This window comes from Calypte anna, chromosome 1 (assembly GCF_003957555.1).
Source record: "Calypte anna isolate BGI_N300 chromosome 1, bCalAnn1_v1.p, whole genome shotgun sequence".
Lineage (NCBI taxonomy): Eukaryota > Metazoa > Chordata > Aves > Apodiformes > Trochilidae > Calypte > Calypte anna.
This window is the reverse complement of record NC_044244.1, coordinates 134,981,596-135,007,859: the sequence shown is the minus strand read 5'-3', so window position 1 is coordinate 135,007,859 and position 26,264 is coordinate 134,981,596. Positions and strand designations below refer to the sequence as shown.

The 26,264-nt window shown below is 41.6% G+C and overlaps 1 protein-coding gene across 3 annotated transcripts in view; it reads right to left on the bottom strand.

The window, feature by feature from the left end:
• Positions 1-26,264, bottom strand: part of NPAS2 (neuronal PAS domain protein 2) — a 104,997-nt gene that overhangs the window by 6,456 nt on the left and 72,277 nt on the right. For all 3 annotated transcript variants that reach the window (XM_030469554.1, XM_030469556.1, XM_030469557.1), the window contains 10 exons: positions 19,722-19,840; positions 17,360-17,442; positions 16,144-16,250; positions 14,776-14,923; positions 14,110-14,191; positions 13,308-13,449; positions 12,467-12,573; positions 12,169-12,243; positions 6,301-6,447; positions 215-409 (listed from right to left, as the gene is read on the bottom strand). In XM_030469554.1, the coding sequence (XP_030325414.1) occupies positions 215-409; positions 6,301-6,447; positions 12,169-12,243; positions 12,467-12,573; positions 13,308-13,449; positions 14,110-14,191; positions 14,776-14,923; positions 16,144-16,250; positions 17,360-17,442; positions 19,722-19,840 (1,205 nt within the window). The remainder of the gene's footprint in view (positions 1-214; positions 410-6,300; positions 6,448-12,168; positions 12,244-12,466; positions 12,574-13,307; positions 13,450-14,109; positions 14,192-14,775; positions 14,924-16,143; positions 16,251-17,359; positions 17,443-19,721; positions 19,841-26,264) is intronic.

The following is a 26,264-nucleotide window of genomic DNA, read 5'->3' as shown; positions in this document are numbered from 1 at the left end:
TAGATGCTCAAGTAACCCTCCTGAACCAGGTTTTAAAAAGGGGATGTAAGGTAAAGTAAATGCTGTAGGGAGACCCTTTATATAGGCTTATATAGGAGAGTATGGAAGGATAGGGAAAGGCACACTTACAGGACTGACATGATTTTACTTGCTCGTTTAATAACAGCTCTGTCTCTTTCTGTACAAATGCTTTTCTAGTCAAAGAAATTATTACCTGGCTCGATACCACGCTTGCTTCTCTCAGTGCTTGCTGGTTTGCTGTTTGAGAAGATGCCATTTGCCCTTGAAGCTGAGGACTGGGGACAAGCTGCTGCTGAGATATGGCCCCTGACCTCTGCTGTAGGGGTTGTGGCTCTGGCTGCTGGGTATTGCTAAAGCTCAGGGACACCGTCGGCTGCTGTAGGAACATCTGGAAAAGAAGGGGGGAGGGTTTAGTTACATAGCCCAGCTGTCTTGGATAATGAAGGTGACAGAATTAAATCCAAACATACATTATAAAATAAAGTCATCACATTTCTGGATTCACTATGTGTTTACTGTTTGTTGTAAATCACTTGTCTTTCTGACATTAACAGTTCTGCTGTCTCTTGGTTTCTTGTTCTGCAAGTGTACTCATTATTCGCCATATGTCTCCTGAAGGTACAAACCCCCTCTCCTTGGGGCAGGCACAGCCCTCATAAGAGCAGTTCCTTGTACATTCACTGTGTTCCAGGGCATCCTGACCAGAGAGAATAAAGTAACTCTGTGTCTTTTCAGTTTTTTCATTTCTCCTTTCAACAAAATCAGCCCCCTTTCCAGACAGTGCTGCTTCTGAATCTGTCTCTGGAAATTCAACAGCTTACATACAGTTGGGTTGTCAAATGTTCTAAATGAGGCTACGGGTAGGCCAGAGCTGTCCGTGTTGAATGGCTGTGTCCTTATCATTGAGACGATGTGTAAACAGACAGTCACTGTCATTTATCTGATTTCCCATCAGGTACCTGTCACCCCGTGTTCTTCCTAACTGTGCCATGTATTTGACTTGTGCAAAAAAGCTAACAGCTCCTCTGTTGGTGTCCCTGCAAATGATATCCCTACATTGCAAGGTGAGGCTTTCTTCTTTAAAAGTTGTAGGGCTTGGGAATTTTTGCTTTTCTAGGTGCAATTTCTTTTATTGTAGCTGTGCAGAGGAAAAAGGCGTTAAAAAAAATGGATTAAGAATGCTACAAGCTATCTTAGCAATATTTCAAACCTAGCCTCTTGCCACCTAGCACTCTATGGGGGTATACATCCCAGGTAGTTGAAGGCATTTTTGGCTCTGATTCTGATTCCACACCACTGCTACATGCGTGGAACTCCATTAATTTAAGCAGAGATACTTTGGGTTTAAATGAAATAAGAAACACAATTATTTTCTTCATTATTCATTCATCAGTCTCCTGCCTAGCAGTACATCTGAGCTACGCCCAGTAATTAGTACACCTTTCTGCAGCTTATTGCTAAATTAACAAGTCCCTGAACTATAATGTCCCCTCTAATTTCTCTTGAAAAAAAAAATGTATCTTTCTCCAAAGGACCAGCACAATGCATTGCTTTTCTTTGCATAAAAATGGGTTGATCTATCATATTTGTACTTCCTTAGCTAGCTTTTAATACATAGTTTTTATTTAAATATGATAATTTTAAATGAAGTTCCATGTGCCAAGATTTTACTTAGAAAAAAGGTACAGACAAAGCTTACATTCATCAGATGGAAGAGAAGGGCAATTAATAAAAATGTTAATGGACCTATTGCAACTGCTTGTTTCAGGTGCTGTAGGCTAACCATATCTCAAAAGATGTCTGATAGAAATAAATAGGTCAAGTAACAGAGTTGGGGCTGCTCACAGCATGTCTGAAACTAGCTCCGAGTATTTTCTTTTAAAAACACTGCTCACCGAGTTTGGAGCCATTACATACCAGAAAGACAGATGGTCTCACAACTTTTGCCAAGTAAGTAGGTCTTATTATGAATAAATCAAATACAGAAATTATGAAAATCCATTTTCTTGTTTATTTTCTGTATATAGCAGCTAATCTTTGGACATGTTTAGTAAGTGAATTGACTTGATGAGTTCTAGCAATGAAACAGGTGGCCATTGATACACCGTTTTATCTAAAACATTCAATGTGATATTCAGAACAGGTAAAGCAAGTTATGTGTTTCATAAATATGATGGAGAGTGAGCCCAGTGGTAGTAGCCAGATCACTGCAAATTAAGAGCTTTAGGAGGACTATCTTAAGTGTCCTCCCTATGTGTGTCAGACAGAGCTGGAGAAACCCTAAATTCATCGAATGCAACATCAACACCTATTGATGCAAATGTCAGGCAGGGTGTGAACTTGTGGTGAACAACTTACTCTGCAGGGACCTGACTGTGTGCATGCCTTACTTCCAGATGAAGGCCAAGGAGCTTATCCTTCAAAGTGAGCTGGTAATTACCAGAGTGTGCCACTGGGTCTGAATATGCATGGCTCATGGCTGGCAGCTAACATGCTATGAATTTACAACCAAGTTTATCCCAGTAAACCAATTTCATTTGTTTGTGTGTTCGTACCCTGAGAGGGCTCTGAGTGTTTCATACCTAGGGACACTCTGCAGCATTATAATGGCCAAACCAGCATGATTACTGTCTAAACATGAGTGTCCTGGAAGAAACAAGCTCAGGGCAGGAAGTGATGGTGCCATTTAACCCATGTCCCTGCAGAACTAGAAAACTCAAGATGCCTCATCAAAACAAGAGTTAACCTGAGACAGGATCAAAGCATGGAATTTCTACCTGCTAGTTAAACCTAAAAGCAAGAATGTGGTTCATTTGTAAAAACCTTAATGGTGTTTTTTCATAATGTATCTCTTTTGTGATAGTCTTGCCTGAATCCCTCGGAAACCCTGAAATATGGCAGCTTTAAATAACAGCAGAAACCCCCTAATAAAAATGAACTCTTTCCCAGCCTGACCACATCCATGTAGATAAATTAGCAGCCCCCTAACTGCACTGCTGCTAATGACATGTCTCGTGGCTGATTTTGCAGACTGCAAGGTCAGTGAAGCATCTTACAAATACTTTTAATTGGCCAGCTTGTTAACATATGCAGCAAAGCATCGAAGGAGGGGAGGGACCCTCTGACACTGCTGCCCCCTCATTCCGAGATAGATGGTCCCTATAGCTAATGGATGAATCACATTGGCAAGACATTGTGAAGAAAAGGGCTCTTTGACTCTACCTGTCCTTTGGATAATCAGGGGATTATAGCCTTCAGGCTCACCCTTAATGACATCAAGACTCTTTCTTTATGTAAAATATGGAAAGATGAGAAGCACAGCACTGGGAAGCCAAGATTCACTGACTTCGAAGGGAGCCTGATTTGCAAATGATGGGTGGCTGTGGATGGTCTCGTTTGTAGTTCTTGCAGGCTGGCCTGGCTCAGTCCTTCTGCCTTTCTCCCCATCCACAATTCATTAGCTAGACTGTTCAAATCTGGAGCAGACACAGCACCCTTCAGACTTCTGAGGTAACTCTGGCTGCTGCTGTCCTTCATACTTTATTTTGTCAGGAAAAGCAAGAATTAATGGGGTTTTGAAGAGTTTTGTTCAGGACCTACAACCCTCCTGCTCGTTTCATTGTTCATTGCACAAGGCTTCTGGAGATAGTTTCCAACACAGACTACAGTGCTCAACACCTGTCTGGTAGGGAAAGCGTTTCCTGGTGGACCTCCGTACTGCAGTTTTGAAGATCTCTGAAGGAAATGGAAATTGGGCTTAATTCTCCCTGTACACTTCTGTGTAGAAGGGAGTGAAGCAGTGGGGCTGATATGCTAATAAATCAGATAACGAGGGAAAATTGGAGAACAATTCTCCTTTTTCAGACAGCCTACAGCACTCCCCCATGCTTACAGCTCTTCCACACAGAATATTAAAGACACCAGAAATGTGCCTGATAGTAATGCTTGCCTGTTTGCTGCTGCCATGCTTTGTAGCTCTGATAATAGACACAGATCAATGTCAGCAGACATACAGCTCTCTGAATGATGAAACCTGTGCTGCAAGGCACGTGGTTGTATTTCTGATTTCACAGTTTACTCTTAGTTGCTTGCGAGTCACGAAAGCGCTGTGTGAAAAAACATGAGGCTTTCTTCTCAAGTTACCCCTGGCCAAATAAGACAAAGCTAATTTGTGGTCTCACTCTATCTGCAACAGCACAGTAATTTTTTAGGTTTTTTTTTTACTGAGAGAAAATGGAAGAAGGAAAAAGACCTGGCCATGAGTCAGTGTGACAACTTGCACCTCATCATCTTGTTTGTTTGTTCTGAGCAGACTGAAAAGCTGAGGGTGATCCTCCTCATCCAGCACTGTCCCTTCTGGCAGACATGCAGACCCTGCATATCAAAGCTGCCCTGCAGTCTTGCTACTCTCTCAGTTCTGCATCTGCAGTAAGCTGGGGAATGGTTGGTACTGACACCTGAGAACTTGTACTGGTATGAAAATACTTTGATCAACCTAGTATAGTCTTCACTGGGAAGAGTACCACCCAAATGGCAAAAAAAATTGTGTGGGGTAGGCAGTACATAGCTACCCACCATTTACCCACTGGGCCTCCTCTTCTCTCTGCTTGACTCTGTCCGAGAATCTGTCCCATGGTCTTTGGGTTATCCTTAAACGCACCACAGGGCATGTGGGGAAGAGCTATGTAAAAATACAGTCTGTTTCTTGCATATAAGAATCTGCTCTGATCTTCTATTCGTGCTTGAATTATTAAAAAAAAAAAAGGATGAGCGTGTATGGCTACTGAAGACTTCACCAGGAGAGAGTAATGGTTTTCATCTGCTTAAGAGCAGAAGTGAGAATTTCATGTCTCTTGATGTTCATAATAACAATAATAGCTTTCAGACATATGACATGATTCTGAACTGAAAGCCAGTTAATTGCAAAGAGACTTGCTCTTCCCATTAATAAAAGTCATCACAGAAGCAACAGAAGAAGTGCACTGAACTTAAACCTGGTCCATCTATATGCTTATATGGCACCAGGAACTGGAACCATCCTGGTTTGGGGACTCACCATTGCTGTGCTTTCTTACAGCAGTGCACATGCAGAAACTTATGTGGAAAAGTTCCTAATTTGGCTTCTCTGATCCCTTAATTGCCTAAAAATATGATTCCAATCTGTTTTAATATGTGAAAGTGATTTCATATATGCTGATGATGCGTGAGAGTCTATTTCTGTGGAAGTCGCAAGCAAAATTCCTGCTGACTTCAGCAGGTCCCAGGTTTTCATCCTGTGCTTAAAATGCATCCCTGCATTCTGTGACAGAGCTTGTCTTGTAAAAAAAAAATCTTGTTAGTATGATACTTACAGTAGGTCTCCAATGCAACATTTCTAGCAGGCTCATTTAACCTGGCATTTATAATTAACTTATGAGGAACATAGCAGTAATCACCCTGCATTTAGCAAACTTCGTAAAACTGGATGGTTTGTCTGTTTGTCATTAAGTGAAACCTGAAATGTACTGAACTGCCCTCTCTATTCTTTCTGAGCTTTGGTAGACATAAGGGGTAGTGCAAAGCAGAAACTGTGCTTGGTGAATTAAAAGCAGATTCACTCAGTGAATTCTGTAGGAGGTATCAAAGGCAGAAGAGCAGGCTCAGTTAGCTTCAGCCTAAAGGCTTAAGCTGGTCTGGTGAAGAACAAATTCAGACACCTCCCAGATATGAACAAGTGAGCATCAGCAGAGGTTTGGTTTTCTTATAATCTGACAAGGAAATGAATCTCTTGTGCTATCTATCTGGGCTGGGGTAGGGTCAGGAAAACAGGGAGTGAATGAAAAGAGATGAGGACTGCCTGAAGAAGGGCTGTTGGCTAAGAAAGAGCTGGACAGATGAGACACTGAGCAGGAGTGATGCCAAGCAGTGACTGTATGGAAGCTAATAAACTGGAGAGACATAATCACTGCCGAGTCTGAACTTGAACATTTTTCTGTTACAGCTGCTCAATCAGAAGACTCAATAGATACAAGTAGTAAAATGTTACTGTAAATGATGCAATTTCTTCCCCTCCTCCTAAGCTTGTGATATATCTTCCTTTCTCATCTTCTAGAGAGCTCCAAAATCTTCCTTGATATAGGTTATTCAAGAGACTTTCAGAGGGCATCCTCTGAACATCACCTGAACATCCTTGTTCAGGTGAGCTGGTTTCCACATGCCCAGATTTCCTGGACCCTGGAACTAATTTTAAGTTGCCAATCCCTATCAATGGCCATGCTGCCCCTCCCAGCAGTAACACACCTGTACACTGGAGTCCTGGACCAAGCAGAGCTGCTCCTGTATCTTCTGGAGCTCCTCCTGCTGCCACCGAATGTTGGCCTGAAGGATCCGGGTGCGCTGCTCTAGCTGGTCCTTGATGGTCTGGAACATGCTGAACTGTGCTGAGAACTGGAAAAGAAAAAAAGGGGGAAAAATTTGTAATTATAACACAAACAGGTCTCAGCAGAACATTGTTCTGCAAGAAGTTATTTGCTCTTGATTGTAAAGCACAGCCAAAGGAATAAAAGGCTTATTTGTAATATACTAGCATCTAGGCAGAGATAAATCTTGTTTATTTTCAATTTTACGCACATATATTAAATTGCCTCAGTTAGAGTGATCTGCTTACAACTGACCCTGTTATGTTAGGGAATTACCAGAAGGACTGTTTTTGAGATTATTCTACTTCAAAATATCAAGAACATCTTAATTGGATGGCAAACGTGCATTATTTTTAGTAGCCTGTAGACTGGAGCCCTTGGTGTGGGCTGTATATTCCCGATGTGTTTTACTAATACTTTCCTTTTTCCACACAGAAATAGCAGTGCTGCCATGGTTTATTCTGCTGATGACTTACTATGCCATTGTGCAAGATCTGACCACAATGAACATTTTCTAGGTTTCTACAGCTGCGTATTACTCAAGCTACAAGAAATGCTCATTAAGTTATTTTTATACCTGATGTAGAATGAATAGCGCAGCTCAGTGGGAGAAAGGCTGTTCTAAATAATAATATAAAATGGAGGTCACTACTTGGGGTCAAGAAGAAAGTGCAACCCCCAGGAACAACAATACTTGGCACAAAGTGGAATCATTCAATAAGCACAGAGGGGACAAACACGGCAATAAATTCCTAGATTTATTTGGTGGTTTTGGGTATGACTCAAAGTCTGCTAAAGTTAATTATTACTTTAATAAGCTTTGGAATATTGGTTTACATGAGCTCATATTCCAAAAGCAAAAAACAGCCTTTGAAAAGCAACAACAACAACAACAACAAAACTTCAAAAAGTCTCTAAGCTTTTTTGTAATCAAGGCATTGAAGACCTCTCTGAAAACATGCAGTGTTGTCATTGTCCAGGCTAGAGAAGAATAATAATTTTGCTGTGACTTGAAAGTGGTGCCCTGTTCCTGTGGTTGTTCAGCAGCTCTTCTACATGCTGCTGGAGCCTTCCTGCTCCATGGAGGGGCACTGGCTTACACATTTCTGCCTTCTTAACAAGAAAACAAATATGGTAGCAAGAAGGCAATTGAAGAGAGCTCTGGTGCTAGCAAATCTGTATAGTTAAATGAAATTTCTGTCTGCTTAGAGAAATATAAATGTGACATGTCAGATATGTATTAGAGAACTGCTTTGCCTTACACCACCTAAATTATATGAAATAATTTCAAATTCCTTTCAACAAACAGCTGAAATTTCCATGTATGTGGCTTTTGGGTGAGCAAGGATGAGAGTTAAAGTTTATTTCTATTTACCAGATGGAGGGGGGCTTTCCTGCATGACCCAGAAGGTCACCACTTAAAGAATTTCCCCACATGGCAACTTGGAGGGGAATTTCATGGCCATCCCTGCTTACGAGGAAGAAGGGCTGCTAAGGCAGCATGTCCTACTGCTGGCAGACACCCTCCAAGAACACTTTATGATGCTATAACATAATTAATTCAGATGCATCTAATTCCTGCTTTAACCTGCATACATACTTTTTTTTTTTTTTAAAGCAAAGTCTTGCAACCTAATTCCCTCAATATGAACTCTGTTCCTGAGGACTACTCTTAAGTCTTTAAAAGGCTTCTTATCAGAATGGAATTAAAAACATTTTTAGCCAAAAGCTGCCTGGCTTGCTGATGGAAGTTGTTTCATTAACGTGAAAACTTCTTGAAGACATTTTGGGAAAGGAACACCATTTTCTTCAGCTAATAAAAATAAGGATTTTACAACACATACTTTTATAATAATTTTACACTTTCATAAGAAACAAAATCCATTTCCAGTCCTTACTTTAGAATCTGAATTTGCTTTGCCAAGTTCTACTAAAAAATATATTGCTGTTGATTTTAAATTATTATTCCTTAATTTTTTCCAGTATCTGCTTATGTTATATATATTATAATATTTGCATACTCAGTTAGTATTGTCCTTTTGTTCTCTTATCCATATGCTTTTTGTATTAATACACTTAGCAACAATTAGCTGGTCTACTTGAGTGAGAGCCATTACCAGAAGAAGACAATGAACTTTCTCTTTTGCTTTTTTCCCTTTCCCACTCTAGCCCCCAAATTTGTTGATAATTCTAGCCATGATGCCTGTGATACAAGGCTTCTATTGTTTTTGTACAATGAGCCACTAACAGCAATTGACCTGCACCAGAGGGCATTTATCAATCAAGATCATTAACTTCTAATTAGGGGAGAAATCTTTAATGTTCTAATAAATTAAAAGAGCTTAAGTCAAATTTTCTTGCAGAAAACACTGCACAGCTTTAACTCTGCCCTTTGCATCAGATGAAGGTGATTTTTCTCATTTCGGTATTTACAAACTTCTGTGTACTGAGAGGACAAGGAGAAATGGTTTAAAACTTGAAGAGGGGAGATTTAGGTAAGACATTCAGAAGAAATTTTTTAATTTGAGGGTGGTGAGACACTGGCACAGGTTGCTCAGGGAAGCTGTGGCTGCCCCCTCCCTGGCAGTGTTCAAGGCCAGGTTGGATGGGGTCTTGAGCAACCTGGTCTGGTGGAAGGTGTCCCTGCCCATGCAGGAGGGCTGGAACCAGATGAGCTTTAAGGTCCTTTCCAACCTTAGCCATTCTGTGATTCTATGAATGTGATTCTTTAGGATCCTCAGAAAAGTGCATATTACACACAGAAAAGTGCCTGTTTTTCATGTACAGGTAAACATGGAAGACTAAAGCTGTGAAATACCTATAATTGCAGAGCATCACCAGTTTCATCAAGGTTTGTTAACACAGTAATTTAATCTGATTTCTTAAAAAAAAAAAAAAAAAGTTACACTTTTGGGACCATGTCAGCAGACATTCAGGTAGGGATGGGCACAATTCACCAGGCTCTGTGCCTGGTGTTGATACTGGTGCTGATGGTCCAGACAACCTGTGCAGCCCCCCAGGGAGAGGAAGTGGCACTTCTGGGCTGTGCCTCTTCCCCAGCAGTATGGACATGGACATCTGAAGCAAGCTTGCTGGACCATAGCTGAGGAGGAGCATTTCTCCCCACTGGATTCCACTGCAGGGTGCTGGGGCTACTCCCTCTCTCTAGGTGCTCTGGGGCTGCAAGCAGGGGCAGAGACCTAAGAAATAGTCCCCCATTTCCAGTGTGATGAACAAAAAGATAGACACCTCAAAGACATGCTACATCCTACAGGTTTCATGACAATAGGTAGCTGTGTAAAGAAGAGAGACTAATCAACCTTCCTTATCTGTCTTCCAACCTTCTGGCCAATGCTAGAGACATGCAACAGGCTTGTGAGAGTCTCATAAAGACCGGGTTGCTGTAATTCCATTAAAACTATAGCTATGTAAAGGAGAGAGGGATCCATTTTTCCTTTCCTCCTGGGGGAAAGGCTGGGTCCATGATTCAGCCCCTGGGAAACTGGGGTTCATTAGTTCTGCAGCCCACCAAACAACTTGTTCCTTCTTTCTGTCTCCTGAACAACACCTGCACAATCCCAGATTATTAGTGCTAATTATTATTCAGTCATCAACATCCGCTGTGTTGTAGGGGGGTTTAATTTATTACAATGAAGAAGGCAAACAAACAAATATTCAAATAGGGAGCACTTGGTTTAAAGCAAATAATTTACATTCAGGTGACATCTAGTTCATTCAGACGAGCAAGGCAGAAGCTAAAGCCGCATTTCTGTGGAACCCAAACCATCACAGCCTTTGATGGAAATAAAACTAATCAAAGTTCAAGCAGATGGTGCCTGAGGCAGCAGCTAGCTGCTTGCTGCAGATGTGATCACGGCCACTTAAAATATCCTTCCCCCCCCCTTGCTGCCCCGTTAGCCCCAAGGACACTCATCAGAGTGCCAGGGCCCTGCCTGGCCATGCTCAGCATGCTGATTTTTCATCTCCTGTCATCAGTCACTTTCAGCTGAGGGTCAGCAATCTACACAACTCCTCCTTGTGGGCTGGCAGCCGGGCACCCGGCCCTGCTCTTCCTAAAAGAGATAAACTTGGGTTCTGCTGCTAAACTGCTGCAAAATCATCAGCCAGGAAACCAAGGAAATGATTGGTGGTGGGAACCACAGGTGCTTGGGTTTTGTCCCTCACTCACTTAGCTCTGCGGGCACCTTGTCTTTTAAATAATAGATTATCTTGCTCTAGGCTGACATGTTCATTATTGTAAGATGGGAGTTAAGCAACTGAAGAAAGCAATTAATAGTTTATGAAAATCACCCAAGTCTGTGGAGAATTTCTACCTCTCCCAGGAGTATCTCCATGGGGTGTGAGCCTTGGCAACTTGAGCTACAACATCCTGGTGCTATTTCCCTGCTCCATCAAGGGAAGCTCCATCTTGGGCTTTTCCAGGAGCATTGCTCAGACTTTTACTGCTATCTGTAATCAGATTACAGATAGCAACTGATTTGCTATCAGTTGAGAGGAGGGTTGCTTGTATAGGCAGACTGAAATAAGCCCTCATCCTTTCACCAGCATTTAACCAGATGAACCAGGGGCCATTTAACTCTCTGGTTTGGCTGAGAAGAAATGGAACTGGTGTGCAAGTAAGAGCATTTACTGGGAAGGGGGGGGCGGGGCTCTCAGTAAACAACTGGGAATACTCACCAGGAGCTTTGATGGAGAAGAAAGGGAGGTAGAAAAAACCCAAACAAAACACGCATGGATTTGTAATAAATAAACTAATTTATGTTTGGAAGCGCATTAATGAGTAAGGGAGAGAAATATCTGTGAAAGAAAATGAATGCTCAGAGCAGATAATTGATATGCTGTTTCTTTGCTGCATGCTGGTGTGGAGTCATGAAAAGAATATTAAACATGAAAGATAAATGAGAATTTGTTGTTTTAAAGCAGGGATCCTCAGGACTTTATATATTTTATATGCTACAGGAGGAAACTCTGGCATCTTGTGAGGAAGTACAGGCTACCAATGATAGAAGCAGCCTAGGTCCAGGAATAGGGCGACATTTCTAAAATCAGAGGACGAGAGGGTGTATCATCACAGAAGGAACACAGGGGAGAGACAGTGTAATTGGAACATGGTAGTCAAATTTGCTGCTTCAAAATCCACTGCAAATAAGACACTGAGGTAGCTTTTTGGCCAATCAACTGTTTTTGAGGAAGGGGTTAACAAATTTCACAGGAGGAATTTGTCTCCAGTGGCCTCCTCACCATTACTGACACACTCACAAAATTACTTTTGTTGAACTTGTGTGTCCTTTACTGCTGGTTAGTTCTGTATCAGCACAGCCAAACAGGTGTTTTTAGGACTGGGTGTCTTTGTTAGTTTTTTGTTTTAATTCTCATTGACTTTGATTTGGATGGGTCCTGACTATGTAGAAGCAAAGCTGAAAACTCTTTTTTCATCTATTTTTTATCCTCCTGTGGAATTAGGTATGCATGTGCAGCTGACCCTACACATTCCTGGGCTTCTGCTGTATCTGTATGCAGATATAGGTTTAAACACACAAGCGTACAATTCGCATTACTTACCCATAATATTTTAAGTGGCTGAGAGCTGGTGGATTCTTGGATTTTAGCTACCAAAGAGAAAATCTAAAAGCCCTAAAAGACCTGGACTAATTTATTTATTAGATGAAAGCAGAAAAAATCAAGACATAGGCAAGTGACCTATTCCACTTCCATATTCCCAACTAACCTGTGCCAGAGGTGCAGGCTGATTTTGTAGAGTTGCTTGAGGGAGCAACTGTTGTGGGAGAAGCTCACATGGAGGCTGAGAAGGCAAAGAAACTTGGGTTAAAACCAAACCAAACCTAAATTGAATTGAATTAGATTAAACTGAACTCAATTAAACTAAACTTTATTTATAAGTTTGGCTCCTTTAAATTTCGGCTTCTAAGACCATGGCTTTTGTATAGGCTGTTTTTAATTGCTAAGTGGTGTATGTAGCACACACTTCATGGTGTCTGCCTATTTTGGTGACTGTGTGAAGTTACCTGAAGAGCAGTAGGTTGACTGAGTCTATGCACAGACAAATCCTGCTGCGTGCTTGGTGTTCTTGGCAAGGGAGTGTTAGGCTCTGCAATCAGCTTCGTTGGTGTAGCTGCAAGAAAAGTACTGGTGAGTTCTCACACACTGGAAATCATCCCTGTTTGAAGTGGGAGTTACAACAAGACCTGGCTAGAAATGATTACTATCTGCATAAATTCCAGCAGGACTAAAGGCTGTTCTTGTTGAGCTCAGTGGCAGTAAAATTAAACGGATAAGGTGGACCTGGGCAAAGATAAAAGTAAATGAGACAGATTATAATTCTGTGCTCCAATGAACAGAGCTAAAGGACCCAAGAGCTGTTCTAAAACAGCTGGAACTTCCTTCATATGGGCCAAATAATTGGAAATTTTGGTTGGCTCATTGGTTTTTCTTCCAGATCACGGAGCAGAAAGAGTGTATAAGGTGTGCCCAAGTCTTGGCTGGAGCATCCTGAACCTTGGCCAGAAAAGAATCACCCACAGGCTGTTATTACTCACGTAAGTCTAGAGGGCCTTCATATTGCTCATACTGATGCTCTCATATCTGAAGTCCTCATTTTCATAACAGATTGAAACAGCAAGACTCATGGCCAGTCCCACTACTCATTTTCCAGTGCATGGGTGCTTGCACTAGAACCTTCCTTCTTGTACGTAACCATTTCAGATTATGCATTTCATTGTCAGTGGCAAACACATATCATCGATACCTCATGAACAGCTGTTAAATTAGCAGCTGTGGCATAAATGCACACATTCTGTAACTTGGCTGAATTAAAAAATAATGCAGTAACCCAGGAATGCCACTCACATGCTGGGTCTGACTTGGGCGTGTGGGAAGATTTTGGTGAGCTCCTGGATGACACTGAAGGTGTCCGACTAGCACTGAGGATTGAGGCCCCAATGTCAAGTGCATTAAAGTGCTGTTCAGGATCCAAGCTGGAGCCACTGTCCTAAGACAAACAAACAAGAAAGGGTAGAAACATTTTGAAATGCATCTAGTAATGGGTGCACACCAAGTTTTCTGGCTGGCCTACAGTGATTTGAGCAGAACTAATCCTGGGTAGGCCAGCAGAAGATCTGGGCACAGATGCCAATGTCCCTTGCAAACAGCATCTAAGTAGTGCATTTTTAAAAGAGCTATCCCACTGCTTGAAATAAATAGCAAGATACTGCCACAGTCATTTGGTGCCTTCAGGTGTTTTTCTGAATCTTCTGCATTTAGATGGATACCAGAACAACTGCACCCTCTATGAGACACTCAGCCATGCAGTGAGGAGGAGCTTTTCTTTCTCCTCTCAGCAAATCACCCAGAAGGCTGATTGCCAGAACATGTCCAAATGAATCTTTAAACTGCAATACTTTGCCAAGGAAAAGTGGAGATATCTCACACTGCCCCTACCCCTGTTCCACTTAATTTGTGGATCTGTTACTGATCTCCAGGTTTATTCTTTCATGAGCTTATCCACTTTGCTTTAAAATTATTCCAGCAGGCAATGAATTCTGAAGTTGAGAGAATCCACCCAGACAGTGCTGGAGTCTTCAGTAATGTTAACATAGGAACAAGTTGTGATTACTACATATATTAATGAAAAATTATTTTCTTGTTGTACCTTTAGTGCTGAGGAAACAACCTCTGAGGACACTTCTTCCAAGCCCATCTCCTGTCTCCTCTCCACCCGGACATCTGCATAACTGAATGGAAAATATAATTCTATGTATCAATATGTTGTTATATTTCCTAAAATGCGCATTAAGGGAGTTCAGGAACAAATTATTGTAACGTTTTACGGCTTTATTGAACAACTGAAAACTCACTGAAGTTAAATGCTACTGAATAACACTTGACAAACTCTTTTAGTTTTCACTTTTTGTTCTGTTCCTGTCTTCTTGAAGTCAAGAAGAATATTAAAGAGGTGTATGTAAAGTCAAGTTCCCATCTTACAACTACTGTATGACTTCACTGGAAAGCTTCCATGCATCTCTTTAAAAACGATGCAAGGATTAGTAGAAGTGAATAGTTAAGGGGTCTGTCTATTCCCCATTTTTGCACAAAATGGAAAAATGCAACAGTTAACTAAACTCATGACTGATAAATCAAACTCAGCATAAAGTAAGGTAATTTCTTCTATAATGAACATATTTCCCTCAGAGAGTTCAGTCTTCATTTTTGCTACATAAAAGATAACCATGCTTCTATGAGGAAGTTTTGGCAGCCACGAGGATGCCCTTATCTTACTGTCCTTTATCTCCCCACCACTGGATATGATTTTCCATACCTTACCACCATGTGCGTGCACACAATGAACTCAGGCTTGGAGTTCCACTGGTGGTAGGTGATATAGTAATGAGTCTGGAGCCAGATCCACTGCTGTCCTTTGGTCAGAAACCGATAGCAGCACGACTTCCCCTTGCCAAACTGCATCACTGCCAGCAGAAAATACACACAGCTTGTAGCACCATTTGTAATGTGAAAATGACATACAATGTGAAAAGAGTGACAACAATATCTGTGGCCCCATTGATTCCCAAGGGAAACGTGAGTCCAAGCCTCTCTCAAGTCACTGATCCTGCCAGTCTTGTGATAAAGCAAAAATCATAAATATAGGTAGGTATCTTCTTCTGCTGACACTTTGGCTGGTACATTCCCACACAGAACAATTAACCTTAACTTTGGACACTAATGAATTAATGTCTGCCACAATTTAAATATAGATCTTACCCGGGTTCATGTGCTGATCACATACTGCTTAATTAGGCATCTGGGATTAATTTCTAAGTGTGATCATCTTAAGTTCTACAGCAGAAAAGTACAAGATAAAACTGCTTGAAAAGATGAGTCTTGTGTACAGATGGATTTGGAATGAAGTGGGTATTGGAGATAACATTGTTCAAAGACAAAAGTAATTGGAAACTGGAAGGAAAATCCCAGACTGACAATAATTCACAGTGCAGTAAACTGAAGCGTATTGAGGGTTTTATAAGATTCACCAACAAAATTAATGTCTCCCCCTGACAGTGATTTCAAGGAATTCTCAAACATGTATAGGTTTAGCTTTTCTACATTTTAATGTCAACATACAAAAGCTAATGTTGACGGGATATTTTTAGCTATCTGGAGGTGATAAACTGAGATGTTCCATCCAGTTCAGTAAACAAATATTTGAAAAGGATTGCCTCATTTTCTTTACAAAGTGAAAGAAAGAGTTTTGTTTTTTTTTTCAATTAAAACTTAATAGACTTTATTTAAGTAATCAGTTAATCCCAAATACATGGTGAACAACATTAGGGTAAACTCTGCAAGAGTTTTACAAAATAGGATCTCCTCTTGGATTGTGTGAACTATTCCTGGATATTCTTACTAATAGAGCAGGCGTCTAATCTGGTATACTTTATCCACTGAGTCTTGCTGACTGCTTCTGGTTATACAGAAGGTAAAACCTGCTCTTTTCAGAGCTCAGTGAGCGTGGCCCAGGTGCTGATCAGCTGTGCTGCCCCCCAATCTGCTATAACTCCACCAAGACTTACAGGCATGAGGCAAGGGTCAAAGACCTCCCCTTCCAAGTTTAAACCAATTTTATCTGAAACTACATCTCACTGTGAAGAGGTGTCCCAATGACTCCACACTCAAGCTGTGAGATACTTACAGTGTTCATGGCACCTTGCTAGCAGCTCTAGGTCATCTATATGGTAATAGTCGTAGCCAGAAGTACCCAGCACTTCAAAAGGCAAGTATCCTATAATTGGCGGCGCTCTGTGGTTAGGCACAATAGGAGTGAATTCATAAGCCATGAAAGAAACAACAGTTCTGCGTCTTGACATGGATATGTGTAAGGCCAGAAGATGCTCCCTCTCATTGGTGCAGTCTTCCCCAAAAGAGGACCAGATCAGGACTTTCCCCCACCTCATGCCCAGGATGCTTGGTTGGGCACGGCAGTACCGGTGCACACCATCCCTCTGGGACAAAGCCATGACAACCCCACTTTTCCAGGGAAAATGTTGCTGTGGAAAGCAACTCCTCAGGAACCTTCACACAAAAACCTGCTGTGAGGAAGCCATTCCCTGGCTGTTCCTCGGTCAGAGGCTCTGCTGCAGTTCCTGCAGTCCCTGCACACTGGCAAATGTGTTGCCAGGTGATAGGAAGCCATCATTTGCAAGGACTGAAGGGCTAGTAGGGGACATCATCTGGGCTGGTTGTGCCAGGGGAGGTTTAAGCTGGATGTTAGGAAACATTTTTTCACTGAGTGGGTTGTCAGGCATTGGAATGGCCTGACCAGGGCAGTGGTGGAGTCGCCATCCCTGGAGGCATTTAAAAGGCATTTGGACCTGGTCCTTAAGGACATGGTTCAGTGGTTGATTGTGGTGTTGGTCAAAGGTTGGACTGGATGATCTTGGAGGTCTCTTCCAACCTAAACATTCTGTGATTTGGTTCCCTCTGAGTGCCTACAGAGCTTGCCCATGGTGTGCTGAGGCAATGTTTCTACTTTCCCCAGCATAGCTGCCTCAGGCCAGAACAGACTTTTCCCTTCATAACTCAGTGGGAATTGCAAACACACACAATCAACAGCTGGATTTGGAAAGAATAATTTTGGCAGCTGTATAATAATTAGATGATTTTGCTGTGTGACAGGCTTTGGGCTATTGATATCTTTAAAGGAAACAACAAGCTGATCACAAATTCAGCCTGAGAAACAGAGTAGGTTTGTTTTTAAAGACTGATAAAGATAAACCCAGGGTAAAATACTAAATATCACGTTTTGCAGGAATTTCAGTAGTTGCCCTCTTCTTTAGATATGAAATGTGATTTGAGAGAATTGCACTTACAAAAATAACACAAGCAGGAGTGCTTTTCTCGTCACCAACCTGTGATCCAAGAATAAAAATTTCCACTCCAGACTGTGTCTTGATGTGAATTCCTCTAGAGGTTCTTCAACGATGCACATCTCCTGTATGGTGAAGAAAGCTAACTTACTGAGAGTTGCAGCTTCACCCCTCTGCTTCATTTAGTTTCTGTTAGCTATAAATACGTGCTATATAAGAAGAGAAACCAGAGGATTCACACATTTTCTGTGCAGTTCCAGAGAATGATATATTTATTGTATTTTAGATGGAAGATTTTTGCAGGAGTTGGGGAGAAGAACTTGAGATGCACACAGACTTCAGAGCCCTGACTGTTCCTTGGGGTACCAAAGTTTTTATGGCTTGGGGTGTGAAGACTGTGTTCTCCATGGCCTGAGAAGCAATGCCCCTTCCCAGCATCCAGTCTGAGTTTCATCCTACCTGGGTTTGCCACCTCTTTTTTCTCTTCGGTTGCATAAGATACTCACTGCCCCTGCCTGGCCTTGATGGATGTCTGCCTCCGAGCCTTCTTTGAGAAAGGGTAACACTCTTCTGTCCATCAAATACCTGGGGGCACCCCATGCTACAGAGTGGGAAATGCCTTTTCAGGCAGGTGGCTGAAATGCAGACATTTTGCTTGTGCAAAAGGCACTCCCACAGTGAAGAAGAATCTGGCTCTTAATGCTCTCAGCTGCCTTCAACACTTGCAAGAATCATCATTAATAATTGAATTACATGAGCCAGGGCACAGGCCACAGAACATCCTTGGCCCAGAGGGATGTGGATCAAGACATAGTTGGCAGGGATTAGTTGTTGGCAAGGAGGTGGGAAGGGGAGGAAGGATGGCACCACAGTGCCTGCTCATCTCTGGGCTGGCTTTGTGCCCATGGCTGGCACCCCCTCTGCTGACCTCTCCTCTCCCACTGATGGTTTGCAGGGGTAACTCCAGCTCCATGAGTTGTCAGCCTGGAGACCCCTGGATGGGACTTGCCAGCAGAAGTGCTCAGGATTTGCTGGCATCCAGGGCTACTGTGTCCCCCCATGTCTCCCCTGCAGGAGGGTCTCCATCGTCACTGGTAAGCCCCCAGAGCTGCTGTCCCCTGCTACCTGGTGTCACATTCTTCTGTGCTGTGGGCTCAGTGATACCCCCCCATTGCCTCCATTACCACAACTCTCTCAGCTCTCACTCTTGGGGAGAGAAGTGTTTCAGACAACCAAAGTTTTAAACCTTCTTGGGATCAGAGGAAAAGCTGAGATGCATTGCCATGGAGCATTTCTTTGATACATATCAATATTCACAACGTTGATTAAAGTTGCTGGCTGTACAGTGGCAAAAGGCTTTACGCATACCTTAAAATCCTCTCTCCCCTCCTTCAGTTTACACCAAAATCCATGCTGATGCCAAGAAAATATCCTAAAATTCAAGGTGCAACATGCAAACATTGCTGTGTGCAACTAAAATGTTGGCTCTACCTTGCTTAATATCAAGTCAGATAAATGTTATTGCCTTAATATTAGAGCAGAAAGTCAAGACCCAGGTAAACTGAAGAGATGGGTGCCCAAGGTCTCCTGGCAGCTAACACCTTCTCCCCCTTTGTATCAGGCAGCTCATTGTCTACCACGTGCATCCCATTTTGTTTCCATATCTATTATGAGACGTTAGCTCCCCAAAGACAAAGGAATTTGCTTTCAGAGTTCCCAGAGAACCTTAACTGCAGCCTCTACTGTTAATATGATTACTGTGGTTAAGATTTAGGGAAAGTATCCTCACTCACTTACCCAGAAGGGATTCTACTTGCCTGCCAGTGCCATGAATCAGTTCAGAGAGTACCTTGCAGGTCCCTGAGCAGTAATGGAGCCAGACCAAGGGAGAAGTGATTTCATACATGCTAGGTATTAATTAGACTTTTTAATCTCTTAACCTCTGAGGACAGGACATCTGATGCAGTAGCTCACATTTATTAATTAGAGAACCACAGTGCCAGGCACAAGGTTGGGTGGTCTATAATCCTGTCAGTATCTGGGAGCAGAAAAACCAGCAGCAGTCACCCAAAGACACTAAGGGGACACAAATGAAAGTGTTGGTGGCTACCTCTACATTGTCCCATAGCAGAAACAGAAAGCAGCAACAAAGGACCCCATTCCAAAGTAGGGTTAACAATTTCTAATGCAATGAGGCTTTCCATTTCCCATGCAAGGGGGGCAGAAGTGACACCAGTTCTGCCAATCCCAGTTTGCACTGGTAATCCCCTTCACTGGCTTTTTATGCGCGGAATGTGATATCTGTAATCCATTCAATTAGCAAAATTAAGAACTTTGCGTGTCACCCTGTCTGAAGGCGTTTTGAGAACTTCTGAAACGAATGGGATCTGGGACTCTTCCTTACCTTTAAAAACTGAGGTGTGGCCAAACGAACAGTGGCAACGAAGCAGACCTGCTTTCCTGGGGATGTTCTGTAAGCCCTTGGGACACCCTCATCAAAGCCATTGCAAGTAGAGTTAGGCACTAGGTAGGGGAAAAAAAATGGGACCTGGAGTCACACCTCATATGAGATTTGCTCTTCCTGAATATTTTTGCACACTTGAAGTGTACTAGTACTGATTTTATTCAGAGAAATGATTTAAAATCTCTTAAAGCTGATATGCATATATTTAAACACAAGTCAGACATGTTAGGCAGAAAAACATCAGAGCTTAGCTTCACGCATGAATCTTACAGGTTAATCCTGATAAAAATAAGGCCAAACCTTATTACAGAGCATAAACGAGCTTTGTAGAAAGAAACCACAAGCATCCCATTGCTCTTTTTCACCACTTGCAAGAAAAAATACATGCTGCAGCATGCCTAGTGTCCTGACTTCCACAAGGCAGTGAAAAAAGTGCTGGCAAGGGAGGTAGCTGAAGAGTTTGTCAAGTCATTGGTGGCAAAACAGTGGGATCCACCACCACTGAGGCTTCATCAAGCTTGCAAGAGGCTGCTTGTGATTCTGAGATGCTGAAGAGCACCTTCCCTCTCTGCATCTAAGGATAACTGTCCCCAGTGTGCCCAAGTTCTTGTTTTAAAGAAGAACAAGGAGGACCCTGTGTGGCTTCCAGAGATGGCGTTTCCAGTGAGTCTGCAGATAGCCTGCTGTCTCCTGAAATGCCGGGCAGAAGGGAAAACTGGATGCAACATGGCTACAGATTTTGTGTATGGTTTTTTATCTGTGTCTTTCATGATAACACGGCTCTTGTGTTGTCTTGAGGGCCCACCAGCACCTCCTGCCACAGAGATGTGTTGCCAAAAGCATGTGTTGCCATAAGCTAGCTCACAGTCCCATGTCAGAATGACATAATTCAAATTCTCCATCCAATTTCAAGCTGTTTAGAGATGGTAATCCCACTCTCACAGCAGTGAAATAAAACTGTATGCTGAGCTTCAGTGGGAACCAGGTTGGTCCCATGGGCTCTCACCCTGTCCAGCTGCCTGTCTCCCATGGTAGCAAAGAAGGTCCTACCTACCAGCCAGAGTTCCCCAATATGAGTTAACTTAATGCTAATAGGGATTAATGCTAATATAAAACTACCTTGCTTTACTATTAAATCTCTATATCCAACTTTATGAAGTTTCCTACAGTTTGTCTCTTGCACAGGTCTGCAAGGATAACCACACTCTTTCCTGTGAAAATGAAGTGTTTTGTATCCCTCTGGGGAAGAGATAAGTAGCAATTTTTATTCTGGGGTGCTTCTACACAGGGCTTTAGTTCAGTAGCATAAATTGCAGAGATCGAAGAAGACTCAATTTGAAACATGCTTTTGGAAGCCAATTCAAGCTATTTAAAGCTTTAGAATAATGATACTTAGATGACAAGAAAGGTAACAGGATATGAAACAAAAACAAGTACTCTGAGCAGAATTCACACCTGTGATTATCATGTTTAGGCCACTGTGTGCACAATATGTACTGTGCCAAAATGGGGAAGAAAGATTCCTCATCTGAGAAGGCAATGCAGATGTGAGCACCCACAGGGATTACAGCCCTCTCTTGCAGTTGAGTCTGGAGGGCATGGCTGGCTGGATATTGATATAAAAACACAGGCAAAATTCTCCTTTCACCAGAAAAGCACACTTGCTCTGGGAATTTCCTAGGAATATGTATTCTTGTTCTGCTCCTGGGGTTATGTGCATATAGGAGGGCTTCTTTGGGACTATTAATACAAGAGGTGGAAAAAAAAGGAAGACTTAGGAGCTGCAGGAAACTGGAGAAGCTTGAGTAAAGAATTATTGGTTCTTGTCTGATATGATTATTTTGTGCAAGTCTGTCGATTTCTGTAGTTGGTCCTGCTTAAAAATTAATGGTATTGCTATACACCTACATTAAAGGCATTGTAAGAAGTTATTTCCAAGCTTGTTATCTAGTATGTAGTCTTATTTGAAGTCAATGGGCTCATTTCTCTCTGTAATAGCCAAGTGGAGTAGCAAATGTTTGCAGGCTGGGCTCAGACTTGAAAAATAAGATAAGCACATTCAGCCTGCAAAGCACAGGTGTAAGTTAACCTGGTTACTGAACCCATGGGCTTGCAAATGACACCAGTTGCAGAAGAAAGCAGAGGCCAAATGGAGAGTGAGCTGCACCAAAGAGAGCAGATGGCATTTTTACATCAGCTGTTGGATACGAACAGCCATGGACCTGAGATGTATTCCCAGAAGAGAGCAGAATACATCCCTGAAGGTGGTGTTTACAAATTAAGATTAGAGTTCCAAGAGGTAACTGCAATTCTACCAGGGTAATAAGTATCATATAGGACAGCTATGTAATAAATTTGAGATTTTATCACAACATTTGGGAATGTTGAACTCAGTGGCAGTGAATGAGTCAAGTCGAAGGAGATGAGACGGAGCTGGCCTGGCTGAAAGTCATCCAGACTTTGAAAAGCTACTGTGCCATCTCCATACCCAGCTGCCCATCACAATGCCCAAAGCACTAAAAGCCTCAATGATGCAGGCAAGTAGCCACCACCTTGAAATGTACATCTTGATCTGAAAATAACAGCTACAATATGTGAAAGAAAAAAATCCCACATTTGTTTCTGAATCACTTTGCTTCCTGACTTACTTTGTTGGTATCTGTTCTCTCCACAGCTCTATCTGCATGGCCTGCTTTGGTCTGCTCTTAGAGCTGGTCAGCAAATTTCAACTCTTTTGATAAAATCCAAAGTGTTATTAAAAAAAAGAGATCATTACATGAATTGAAAAGGAAAAAAAAATAATCCTGATGTAATCTTTTAAGCGTTCCCTCTGAAAAATCCTATTTTACAATTTTTCAAGTCTCTTAAAAAGAAACATGCAACATCTTGAGGTAGCAAAGTTCAGTAGCTGACTTTCTGAAAGCACCACAGGAAAGCAGTGGAATGGAAAATATAAGATGAGGCTATGATGATATTAAGATTCACAAGTCAAATACAGGTCTTGGAGTTCTTTTGTCAGAAGATGCCTGATGAAAATGCAAAGCTGTCTGTAGATAGCTGAACTCAGCTAAATGTGGGCCTGTTTCACAAGTAAATGATCTAGATAAAATATTTTGAGTATGGAATTAGAAGGTTTTGTGAGAAAGCTAAATATATAATCTGAGAGGCGAAACAGTTTTTTTATAAAGAGTAGATAGCTGGGTTTTAAGAGTTTAGCATGAATTTTACTAGTTTTTGAGGTTACCTATCAGAGCAGCTACTCCTAGAGCTACCACAAAATTATTTTGTAGGTATTCTTTTGATGCTTTTTGTATCATTAAAGAACCTACAAATGTCATATGAGAAGATACAAAAAACCTGGTTTGCCTACACAACAGGACTTTTTTGTTGTTGCTTTTTGTTTTTGGTTTTGTTTGCTTGTTTGTTTTTTAAAGACAAGGATACTAGGAACAAAATGTTAAAAATAAGTAATATATGTAAGGAACAAAGACCTTAACTACCATAGACGAAATGTTTGTATCCTTAGGGATACAAATCATGCCACATGAAATGAATGAAAACAGGGTTAAAAAAACCCAGATGCTACATTATTCAGTTAATAATAGTACAGCAGTCAGTTAGTTGATCAGTCATCTGATTTTAACTTGGGATATTTAAAATGTATTCTTTCTTTTACAGAGAACTTCTCATTTATGCCAATTCCATTTGAAAGAAATCCCTCCTTCCTATTTTGTCAGTAGATGTTCATGTCCAAAGACCCAGTCTTAGTGATTGTTGAACAGACTGAACAGTGATTTCAAAAAATACAAGCCAAAAAGGCCAGAATAAAATCAAGATTGTTGCATACACATAAATTCAGATCATAGATAAACATATTATTCATCAATTTATATACATATATGTATGCATATATATATATATAAATAAAGATATATAATGAAGAAATGTAAAGTGCTGCCAGTGGCAGACTGGACTGCACTCAGTAGTTTTGGAGGAGTAAGTAGTTTTGGATGGATATTGTCCACATGTCACTTGTCTACATAGGTCTCTTTTTTCTTCCTCCTCTTTCTCCCCTCACTGTCCTCTGTGGTTAAGAATTCCAAGTCAAATCTTCAGGACAGGAATGGTGCCTTTTTTCTTAATTGCTCATGGAGCCCAGCATATTGTAGATTGCTAGCTGCAGTTTCTACAATATTGTTAACAGAAAATAATAATACGAAGCTGTCTGTTCTGATCAAAACATTCATTTTGGTTTGAGTTATTCTTGTTATCAGATGTTTCTGCATATGTTTATGGAGGCTCAAGATCGATGTGTCTTCTGTATAAATCTGTTCATTTCTTTTAAAAAGGAATTCAGAATTAATTAATTGTCTTAGGAGTGAAAATATCTTTTTTTCTCCACAGCATCATAGTTTTGTTGATGGTTGTTCTTATCTCTAAGAGATACATCAGCTAACAGTAGAATATCTGCTATTATTAGCATCCAGTAGCCAGATGCTTCCTGAGTTTCAATGTAATTTGGAAAAAAATGCATAATTTTAACTTCCACTATATTAGTGGATTATATTACTTGATCAGAAACTCTTTACACTTAATGGTTATCCCCTCCTTTAGGAGTAAAACTTCAGGCATTTTGGATGACAAGACAGATCTGCCACTTTAAAGGTGCCAGTGATCCTTTTTTCTTTTGATGAATACTTCAGAAGGCAGGACTCTGACTTTGTCCTTTACAGGAGTTTCTAAGCCTGTATGTCACCTCAGAAATAGGATAACAAAGACAATATTTGGCTATATAATTGTAAGAGATCTTTTCCTGTTTACAAACGTACAGTTTTCACAGGAGGGAAAAATCCAGCCTGCCTTATCTTTTCTTATCAGAGTTTGCTATTAAGCGGCTTTGTAAAATAATTTACTCTCACTTAAATTGACATTTTTTATACTGGGAGCTAAACATTTCCCTGGATTTTTTTGGAGGGTTATCCTTATTATTTGCCTCCCTCCTCAGCCCTGACATGACTCAGCCCCTTGTCAGGTACTATGGGTCAGCAGGTACAGAGATAGTACTTGGCTCTCTAAGGTGTTTGCATATCATCTCTCTTGTTAAAAAATAGGCTACAGGACTAGAACCTGGAACATATAAATTATTGGAAAGAGTTCCTATTTGCAAATTAAAAAAAAAAATTCTCATAGAAGCAAAGAGGGAACTCCACTTTCCTCTTCTGAGTGGCCCACGGGCTACCTCCCCGCCTCTCAAGGGACTACTGAGCCTTCACATCAGGTTACAGCCCTGCTTTTCTCACTGAAGCTTAATTAATGATGATTATATAATCCTCCCAAATGGAAAATCAAATCTCTTGTATTTGATTTAGCACAGCCAGTGACTCATGCAGTCCCTCCGCAGAGCTCACATTGCTGTTCCCCTGGTCGGCCGCTCTTGCTCGGGCACAGATAATTTCGAGGGCAGTTCTCTCATGTGCAGGCAGCTCCTGTCACATCCCCAGTATAGATACACAGCTGCAGAAATGCTGCTGCAGCAGGGGTTACAGAGTTTGACCTCCCTGCACACCATCCCTGGGACCAGCCCAGACGTAGACTCCCCTGCTAACCCTGGCACTGGGCTGTGCGGCTCCTCCAGCCTCTGGCTATAGCTGAGCCCAGGAGCTCTGGGGACTGTGATCTTCTGAAAGACTGAACACATGCTGTGAGCTCTGTAAACTTTCACAGGCAATATCTGGGGCTTGCACATGCATCTCCCTGCCCTGTCTTGGAAAGGGAAAATGTGCCAGTGACTTCCTCTGGGCGAACTTCATGGGCTCAAGGCAGGTAGCATGGCAACCCTGGTGGTGACAAGTCACCTTGGTATTAATCAGCTATTTCTTTAGCTTTAGTAGACAAAATAATCTCTTTGGCATCTCAGTGTTACAGTACAATAGTCTTTAAAGCTCCAGAGCTCCCATCAAAGTTAGGGAGAACATCTAAGCCCATAACTGGCTTTCTTAAGCCTCAGTCCTCTAACTTAATCCATTCAAACCTATCCCTGTATGATGTTCTCAGCCATAAGTCACAATGCAATTAACAGAGAAGGAACAAGGGAGGAAGGAGGGGGATAAGGTCATCGGGACTGCAGCACACATGTCCCCTTCCCTGAAGCACCACCATTATGTAAGCAATGAATATTTAAAAAAACTGAGCCCAAGAAGATGACGATTCAGGGGAGGTTATGTAAAAGGTTATTTGGAAGTAGAACAAAAACTAGAGATATTTTTGTTCTGGAGGGGAAAAAAGGACCTACTGGTTCTTCAAAACATTAGTGAAGGTTAAGTGAGAAGAAAAGGTGAAAGATTCATTAGGACTGTCACTGCCACAATCCTACACTAATGAGAATGGAATAGTTAAGTACCCTGATGATACAGCCTGCCCAGGGATAAAAACGTTTCCTGAAGCAGAGGGGCTGAGGTGTCCCTCTAGCAGGAATGTGCAGGC